Source organism: Otolemur garnettii, unplaced genomic scaffold (genome assembly GCF_000181295.1).
Source record: "Otolemur garnettii isolate 467f Iridium unplaced genomic scaffold, OtoGar3 scaffold00011, whole genome shotgun sequence".
NCBI classification, from domain to species: domain Eukaryota; kingdom Metazoa; phylum Chordata; class Mammalia; order Primates; family Galagidae; genus Otolemur; species Otolemur garnettii.
Genome location: NW_003852406.1, coordinates 16,665,114 through 16,675,279, shown reverse-complemented (window position 1 = coordinate 16,675,279; position 10,166 = coordinate 16,665,114). Strand labels below are relative to the sequence as shown.

At 39.7% G+C, this 10,166-nt stretch overlaps 1 protein-coding gene across 1 annotated transcript in view; it reads left to right on the top strand.

Annotated features, from left to right (window-relative positions):
• The window catches only part of PCLAF (PCNA clamp associated factor), a 13,121-nt gene extending 4,486 nt beyond the window's left edge, over positions 1 to 8,635 (top strand). The window contains exons 3-4 of the mRNA XM_003784417.3: positions 1,213 to 1,375; positions 8,555 to 8,635. Of these exons, the coding sequence (XP_003784465.1) occupies positions 1,213 to 1,375; positions 8,555 to 8,600 (209 nt within the window). The 3' untranslated portion in view covers positions 8,601 to 8,635. The remainder of the gene's footprint in view (positions 1 to 1,212; positions 1,376 to 8,554) is intronic.
• Positions 8,636 to 10,166: the final 1,531 nt, after the last annotated feature.

The following is a 10,166-nucleotide window of genomic DNA, read 5'->3' as shown; positions in this document are numbered from 1 at the left end:
ATCACCTAAGCCCAGAAGTGAGAGGTTATTGTGAGCTGTGAGGCCACAACACTCTACCAAGGGCGACAAAGTAAGACTCTGTCTCTAAAAAAAAAAAAAAAAAAAAAAAAATCAGGAATTAGATTTCTCTTATGAACTGAAAAGGAGGTAAGTGCTTTGAGAAGTGAGAACTTTTACATTACCTTTTTTTGGGGGGGGTGGGGTTTGGGTCTTGCTCTGTCACTGGTGCTAGAGTGCAGAGGCATAAACATAGCTCACTACAACCTCAAACTCCTGGGCTCCAGTGCCTCAAGTGACCCTCTGCCTCAGCCTCCCAAGTAGGTGGGAATATAGGCCCTCACCATCATGCCCTGCTCATTTTTCTTTCTTTCTTCCTTTTTTATTTTGTAGAAATGAGGCCTTACTCTTGCTAAAGCTGATCTTCTCCTTTGGGCTGAAGCAGTCCTACAGCTTCGGGTTCCCAACGTGCAACCAACCGGCCTACATTGCCTCTTATGTGTGTTTTAACTACATGACCTTATTAAGTAAAATTTTGGCAGTTTTTACTACTTGGTGCTATCTCATATTAGGAAAAACTGTCAAACTTTAGTATGACAGTACATATTAAGACTATTTAAATAGCTTTATTTGGGGACAAAATATGAAAGATATTTTCTGGTTATAAAAGGTCTGTTATTGCTATTTTTCTAGAAAAACTATCAAACTGAAATTTATTGATGAACTACAGCTTTATCTTTACACTTTTTTTTTTTTTTTTAGCCAGAGTCTCACTCTGTCACCCTGGGTAGAGTACCATGGCGTTATAGCTTATAGCAACCTCAAACTCTTGGCTTAAGCAATTCTCTTGCCTCAGCCTCCTGAGTAGCTGGGACTACAAGGGGCTGCTACAACACCTGGCTATTTTTAGAGGCAAAGTGTCGCTTTTCCCTTAGGTTGGTCTTGAACTCCTGAGCTCAGGCAATCTACCCATGTCGGCCTCCCAGAGAACTAAGATTACAGACGTGAGCTACATTGCCCAGCCTTTGACACATTTTCTAATTCTTTACTATGTCTTAAAGCAGTGGTTCTCAACCTTCCTAATGCCACCATGTATTTTCATTGTATAAAAAGGGGCCACGACCCACAGGTAATACCTTTGAGAATTTGACGTTTGAATTAAGTTGTTTAAGGAATGGTGATTGTATTCTTAGTTTCATCTGCTTATATTTATAGCTGAAAATAAGTACACAGGAGGGAATCCAGTTTGTGTACGCCCAACTCCCAAGTGGCAAAAAGGAATTGGAGAATTCTTCAGGCTGTCCTCTAAAGATTCTGGAAAAGAGAATCAGATTCCTGAAGAGGCAGGAAGCAGTGGCTTAGGAAAAGCAAAGAGAAAGTAAGTTTTTATATGCTGGAATATAAAGAAGATTTTATCTTCTTGAAAATAAAGTACAAATAGGATAGTGAGTAACTTTATAATTTATCTATCTTAATTGACAAGAAAATATAAGCTGAAAGTTTTTACAATTTGTACTAATTTCTTATTGTAAGTCACCCAAATTTCAAATAATAGTAGTAAAAGATATTATTTTCACTCATTCCATTCACTAAAAGAAGATCAGTTCCGATTCATATAAAACTAAGCGCTATGTTATTAACTATGAACTTCCCGTATTTATTATTGAATTCTTTTGAGACAGGATCTCATTATGTCATCCTCAGAAGAATGCTGTGGTGTCACAACTCATAGCAACCTCAAACTCTTGGGCTCAAGTGACTCTCTTGCTTCAGTCTCCCAAGTAGCTGGGACTACAAGCGCCTGCCACAATGCTGGGCTATTTTTGTTGTTGTTGCTGTTGTTGTTATTGTTGCTTAGCAGGCCCTGTCTGGGTTCGAACCTGCCAGCCCTGGTGCATGTGGCCAATGCCCTAACCACTGAACTATGGGTGCGGAGCCTATTCTTGAATTTTTTTTTTTTAGAGACAGAGTTCACTCTATTGCCCTCTACCGAGAATAGAGTGCTGTGGTGTCACACAGCTCACAGCAACCTCCAACTACCGAGTTTAGGAGATTCTCTTGCCTTAGCCTCCTGAGTAGCTGGGACTATAGGCGCCTGCCACAACGCCTGGCTATTTTTTGTTGCAGTTCAGCTGGGGACCAGGTTCAAATCCTCCATCCTTGGTTTATGGGGCTGGCGCCCTACCCACTGAGCCACAAACACTGCCCCTATTCTTTAATTTTTATTGTCCTTTTTTTTAATCTTTTCTTTTATTCTCTCTCTTTTTTTTTGTGACAGAGTCTCAAGCTGTCACCCTGGGTAGAGTGCTGTGGCGTCACAGCTCACAGCAACCTCCAACTCTTGGGCTTAAGCAATTCTCTTGCCTCAGCCTCCCAAGTAGCTGGGACTAAAGGCGCCCGGCACAATGCCTGGCTATTTTGTGGTTGCAGTTGTCACTGTTGTTTGACAGATCCAGGCTGGATTCGACCCTACCAGCTTTGGTGTATGTGGCTGGTGCCCTAACTGGTTGAGCTACAGGTGCCAAAGCCTAGTCTTTTTTTTTTCTTTCTTTTTTTCTTTTTTTGTAGTTTTTGGCCGGGGCTGGGTTTGAACCTGCCACCTCCGGCATATGGGGCCGGTGCCCTACTCCTTTGAGCCACAGGCGCCATCCCAACCTAGTCTTTTCTTAAAAGGCAATTTCCATGTTGATTTATCTAGCCTGAATTCAATTAATCCTGTGTTGCTGGAAATGGTTTGGGCCAGAGTCACAGAGATAAGACCGGCAGTCAGAATGTGCAAAGAAGTGGAGGGCTACAGCTCTCTCAGGCATGTAGCAACCTAACTTTTTCTTGCAAGCTTCCCCCTGGGTAGAGTACTGTGGCATCACACCTCCAACTCCTGGGCTTAAGAGAGTCTCCTGCCTAAGCCTCCCAAGTAGCTGGGACCACAGGCGCCCATTACAACACCCGGCTATTTTTTGGTTGCAACCGTCATTGTTGTTTGGCAGGCTTGGGTTGGATTCGAACCCACCAACTTAGGTGTATGTGGCTAGTGCCTCAGCCACTTGAGCCACAGGCGCCGAGCCAAGCTTATATACTCTTAATAACACTAAGTTCTGCACATACACTTTGATAGTAGGAAACCAGCTGGCGACAGATACAAATACAAAGAAACCATACAGAGAATAAAAACTATTCAGCCGTTCATCTGTAAAAAACAGGTCCAACCTTTAACTGAAATGCACATTAACTTACCTTGTTTCTCCGCTCCCAAGGTCCCTTCCAGGAAATTCCAGAGACAGCCAGACTCTGCTTTCAGGGTCTGCCTCCTGCATGATTAGCTTTCTAATCAGTTCAGAGGTCTTTAAAGGAACATCCCTTCATGTGGACTCTGAGAAAGCTTCTTCAAACATAAGTCAATGGCACTCGAAGTTAAATTGAGGTTACAATCCTGTGGCTCAAAAAACTTCTAGTTCAGCTGCCATAAGAAATATATACAAATATAGAAAAGATGGAAAATACAGAAAGTTCCATTATCTAAAAACAACCAAGGCTAACAACATGGTGTGTTTTCTTTACAGTATCTCTATAAATATGTAAGAATACTTAATAACAAAACAAAGTTGGGATAAAACTATACACAGAGTTCAGTGGGCAAACTTTGTCAAAAGCAAATTACATTATGCTTTTAATGACGAGAACATGCTCATAATAAATGTTAAACAACAATTCTGAATCCAAAAGTATAATCTTTATAGTATAAAACACATCTGCTGAGCGGTGGCTCATAACTGAAATCCTAACACTTTGGGAGGCCGAGTGAGGAGTATTGCTTGAGGCCAGAAGTTTGAGACCAGCCTAAGCAAGAGTGAGACCCCATCTCTATAAAAAATGGAAAAAGTACCCAGGTGTGCTGTTGTGCACCTATAGTCCCTGCTACTTACAGTCCCCATTACTTGGGAAGCTGAGGCAGGAGCATCACTTGAGCTTAGGAGTTTGAGGTTGCAGTGAGGTATGACTCCACTGCCCTCCAGCCCAGGTGAAAAGTGAGACTATATCTCAAAAAACAACAACCCCCCCAACATGTATATGTACTATACAAAAATATACCAGATATCAGTAATGCTTATCTGTGTATCTCTGGGTAAAAACCTCTTCTCATACTCTATGCTACCAACTTTTAACAAAAAACATCACTTTTATGTATTAGGAAAAAAATAATGCTACTTAGGAAAAAAAAGATTTAAAACCTGCTTTTTTATGTAGTGAGGTCCAGGTTCTCTAAACAACTTCTAAATGTTTTACTTGAAAAAATGAAGTATTTGACTGGATGTGTGAGGGGAGAGGGTAGTGCCATGTCACTGCCATTGTGATGCTCTTTGAATATAAGGTACTGCTTGCTATCTTCTCTTCATCAGCCAGAAGCCCAAGAGTCTCCAGCACACCAAGCAAAGCTGGATCCTTGCCACTCTGACCCACATGGGTAAGGGGATGGTAGCCAGGCTCAGTCTAGGGCTGCTACTTCTGGTACTGGTGCTACCCATGGAAGTTTATTCATTGGTACCTTTAACCAGCACACCAGAACCTATAAATTCTGAGACTACAAAACCCTCCAACAGCGCTCTATAGCCTACAGCCAGTCTCCTTGTGGTTTTGCTTGCCTTGCTAAATCTCTACTATTAAGAGACTAAGGCCAAGAAATAGCTACAATTCTTTAACTCAATTCAAATGGTGCCTAGAAGTCTAGTGTGACAAGGAAAAAACCCAGGTCTTCATCAAGTCTTCTAATTCCAGTCCTTATTCTGTTAACACAGAAAATCTTGCAAGTCCCAAATTAGACTGGTTTAAAGAGCATCTGAAGGATTTGACTAGATGACAAATGCCAATATTAAACCTGCTGGAACTTCGTGTGCAAGACTAAGAAAAAAGACAACATCAAAAATCAGTTAATGATTTCATTAAATCTGGCTTAAAAATAATAATTTCACCTTGATCTAGAGATAAAGGATGAGCTGTGGGATGGAGATTCAGTTTTCATTTTGGTTCATTAAATCCAGAAGGCTGTAAAATGATTAGGTAATATAAAAAACTTCCATGATTCTATTTATGTGTACATTGGAAGGAATTGCCAGGTGTTACTATAAATCCTCTGTGTATTTTTTCGGCAGTCCTAATTTAATGCTGATATACTGTAGTTTTACATTGTTAAGCTTTGACTGTTTGGCACTTAACTACTGCCTCTGGGGCTTTGGATTTGACATTGCATTTGACTTTCTAGGTAGTAATTGACGATTGGAAATCTGCTCCAAATCCAAGAATGAGTGATACTTGCATATACACTTAAAAGTGAAGTGATAAGCTTTTCCATCACACATTCCTATCTAAGAGGAGTGCCAGATTCATTTAGCTACCATATATGAGTCCAAACACTAGAAGTGCATTAATATAAAATAATCTTAAAGCAACACCTTTTATCTCAGCATGTGTTGAACAAATTTTATAACTTAAAAATTGATGTTTTGGGGCCGGGCTCAGTGGCTCACGTATGTAATCCCAGCACTTGGGAGGCCGAGGTGGATGGATTGCCTGAGCTCAGAGATTCAAGACCAGCCTGAGACCCTGTCTCTACAAAAAAAATAGCTAGGCGTTATGGTGGGCACCTATTGTCCTAGCTGCTCAGGAGGCTGAGACAAGAGAATGGCTTAAGCCCAGGAGTTTGAGCTATGAGCCATGGTACTCTACCAAGGGCAACAAAGTGAGACTCTTGTGTCAAAAAAAAAAAATAAGAAAAATATAATGAATGGCTTGGAGCCTGTAGCACAGAGGTTATGGTGCCAGCCACATACACCGTGTGAGGCTGTTGGATTTGAACCCGGCCCAGGCCAGCTAAACAACAATAAAATAGCAACAAAAAGTAGCCCGGCATTGTGGCAGGCACCTGTAGTCCCAGCTACTTGGGAGGCTGAGGCAAGAGAATCACTTAAGCCCAAGAGTTTGAGGTTGCTGTGAGCTGTGAAGCCACAGCACTCTACTAAGGGTGACATAATGAGACCCTGTCTCAAAAGAAAAAAAAAAAAGAAAGAAAAATATAATGAAGACCTCTCTATAATCTAATAGTAAGTAAATCAATGAAAATCTTATCCAAAGTGTGATTACTTTCATTTTAGATTTTTTTCTTCACTACCTAGGTCTATGACTATTCAAGCCTACTGGATCTAATTTGGAAACTATAGATTTTACAGTAGATTTCACAAATCTTCATGAATTTTAGAAAAAAATGTGATTTATGATTAAATTTCTGATTGATTTATTTTTTTCTCTGTAAGAAGTGTAATGAAGACAGGATGCAGTGGTTCACTCCTGTAATCACAGCACTCAGGGAGGTCAAGGTGGGCAGATCACCCAAGCTCATGAGTTCAAGACCAGCCTAAGCTAGAGCGAGACCTCGTCTCTAAAAATAGCAAGGCATTGTGGTGGATGCCTGTAGTCCCAGCTACTCCGAAGGCTGAGGCAAGAGAATTGCTTGAGCCCAAGATTTGAGGTTGCTATGATGCCATGGTACTCTGCAGAGGGTGACAAAGTGAGGCTCTGTCTCAAAAAAAAAAAAAAAAAGGGTTAGGCACCTGTAGCTCAGCAGATAGGTTGCCAACCACATGCAGTGGAGCTGGTGGGTTCAAAGCTGACCAGGTCCTGCCAAACAACAAGTACTAAAAAAAAAATTAACCAGGCGTTTTGGTGGGTGCCTGTAGTCCCAGCTACTTGGGAGGCTGAGGCAAGAAAATCACTTAAGCCCAAGAGTTTGAGGTTGCTGTGAGCTGTGACACTACAGCACTCTACTAAGGGTAACATAGTGAGACTCTGTCTCAAAAAAAAAAAAAAAAAGTGTTGGCCAGGTGCAGTGGCTCCTGCTCGTAATCCTAGCAGTATGGGAGGCCAAGGTGGCTGGATAGCTTGAGTTCATGGGTTCAAGACCAGCCTGAGCAAAAAAGTGAGACCCATCTCTACTTAAAGTAGAAAAACTGAGGCAAGAGGATCTCTTGAGCCCAAGAGTTGGAGGTTGTTGTGAGCTATGACACCATGGCACTCTACCCAGGGCGACAGCTGGAGACTCCATCTCAAAAAAAAAAAGAAAAATAAAGAAGTGTAATGAATACAGAATGGCTTTGGGATAGTGTAAATTATTTTTCGAAAACTACCATATACTAAAACAATTTTGGGGGTTTTCTAATTAGGTAATACTTTCTTTTTTTTGACAGAGTCTTATTGTGTTCCTCTCAGAGTGCTGGGGCGTTGTAGCTCACAGCAACCTCAAACCTCTTGGGTGTAAGCAATCCTCTTGTCTCAGCCTCCCAAGTAGCTGGGACTACAAGTACTAGACACAATGCCTGGCTATTTTTAGAGACGGGTCTTGCTTTGGCTCAGGCTGGTCTCCAACTCCTGAGGTCAAACAATCTACCCACTCCAGCCTCATAGAGTGCTAGGATTATAGGTGTGAGCCACTGTGCCCTGCCAGGTAATACATTCCTTTTTTTTTTTTTTGAGACAGAACCTCAGGCTCTGTAGAGCCCCTTAGCATCACAGCTCACAGCAACCTCCAACTCCTGGGCCTAAGCAATTCTCTTGCTTCAGCCTCCCAAGTAGCTGGGACTATAGGCGCCTGCCACAATGTCCAGCTATTTTTTGGTTGTAGTTCTTACTGTTGTTTAGCAGGCCCAGGCTGAATTCGAACCCGACAGCTCTGTTGTATGTGGCTGGCGCCTTAGCCACTTGAGCTACAGGTGCCGAGCCCAGGTAATATATTCTTATGGTTCAAAAGAGTATACAGTGAAATACAACAACTTGCTATGTTTTCTCTGCTCAAGTGGATTGGTTAATTTGTTTGCTTAGCTCTTAATTGAAGGATTAAACTATATCAATACATTTAACATGTTGAAAGAAGATAGTATAGAGGTTCCATTTTTAATAAAAAATGCCAACATGTTGAGGTGGGTGGGTTGCCTGAGCTCATGAATTTGAGAGCGGCCTGAGCTAGAGAGACCCCCATCTCTAAAACAGCTAGACATTACAACAGGCACCTATGGTCTAGCTACTTGGGAGGCTGAGGCAAGAGAATCACTTGAGCCCAAGAATTAGAGGTTGCTGTGAGCTATGACCCCATGTCACTTTACCCAGGGTGACAGCTTAAGGCTCTTATCTCAAAAAAAAAAAAAATGCCAACATGTTGAAAAGGAGAAACTCTGATTCTGCAAATTAATAGGCCAAGTGAATTGTTAAAAATTTTCTTGTACTGGTGGCGCCTGTGGCTTAAAGGAGTAGGGCGCTGGCCCCATATACTGGAGGTGGTGAGTTCAAACCTGGCTCCAGCCAAAAACTGCAGACGAAAAAAAAATTTTTTTTTCTTGTACTAGTACTTGAAATTTATAGGTATTTTAAAATTAATATAACTTAATTTTCTCCAATTTCTAGTCACTGCACTGTTATTTAATGTTCCTGATTTATATAAATTTGTAACTTTTTATAAGTTTTTTAAAAAACAGTTCATACTGCTGAATATTAAAGTTCTCAATTCTTTCCACAGAGCATGTCCTTTGCAACCTGATCACACAGATGAAGAAAAAGAATAGAACTCCTCTTTACTCTGGCCTTCTACAATGTAAATTTGCATAAATGTGTTTGTTCCAATTAGCTTTGTTGAATAGGCATTTAATTTAAAAAATGCAGCTTAAATTTAGCTGTTCAAAAGGTCTTTATGCATTTGGAGAATTTGTAATATTAATTAATGGTTACTTAGGTTAGTATCCAATATAATGCAGTATTTGGTTTCTTTTACCCAAATTAAGCTTATTCTTCTTGCTAAAATCAAATCATTGCATTATGTTCTAATTATAAATTGCTGCATTTAAGGTTTGTTTAGATGTTTTTACTGCTGCCATTTTTATTGGCATTTGATTATTGGAATGGTGCCATACTTTTATTCTTTTTATTTGCTTTAAAAAGCAGAATAGATTTTGCACATAAAAAAATTTCAGTATTAATTAAACTTAAACTCTACCATTTTTCAGAAAAGTGACCAAAGATCCAATGTTGAAAAAATTGGATGGGTATCTTTTCTTTAGAAAAATTTGAGGATAATTTGGTATTAAGGGTTTAAACCAGTGCTTTTCAACCTTTTTTATCTCACGGCACACCTGAATCTATAGTTAAACTTCCATGGCACACTTAAATTATGTTGATTAAAAAAAAGAGCAAAGAAAAGAATATACTTACTGTGTTTTGAACTTCTTTCGAAAATAATTTAATGTTTTAATGATCTATAAAACATTTTCTCAGCACACCTAAGATCCTCTCCTGGCACACCAGTTGAAAATCACTGGTTTTAACAGTTAATAATACAAACTTTTATAACAATAATATAAAAATAAAATTATTTGCATAAAATCAGAAAGGAAGATTCCACAGACTATATTAAAAAAGAATTTTCCTAGAATGTGCATGTTATTCAAAGTACAAAATATTGTCCTCTGTGCTTATACTTTTAAAGTTGGAAATCAGTAAAACATGAAAGGCAAATCATGCCATCAACCTAGAGCTATATCTAAAGTCCTTAAAGCTACCATTGTATCTTCCAACATAACTAGTGGTCTCATTAATGGAGTGGGTATAATACTACTTGTTAACTAATCTTCTTCTTACTCACATTTTTTGCTGAAAGCTTAATTGTCAAAAATTAGCCATATTTTAACCAGCATGTTTCTCTGAAATTTGTTTGTAATAAATGAATACTTATTTTTACAATATACTATCTGTATGCTTCCTAAGATTGTATTCTACTAGATAATTCTATCTTATTCCTCCCAAACCCACATTAGTGCTTTGTCCTGATTTATCAACTTTCTGAACTTTTTGAGTACTGATGACTGTATTTTATATTACTTTGCCTTTTTTCTTTTTTTAGACCGAGTCTCATTCTGTTGCACTGGCTATTGTGTAGTATCTGAACTCCTGGGCTCAAGTGGTCCTCCTGCCTCAACCTTTTGAATAGCTAGGACTATAGGTGTGTACCACCCCGTCCAACTAATTTTTTCTATTTTTTATTTATTTATTTATTTATTTTGAGACAGAGCCTCAAGCTATTCCCCTGGGTAGAGTGCTGTGGCATCACAGCTCACAGCAACCTCCAACTCCTGGGC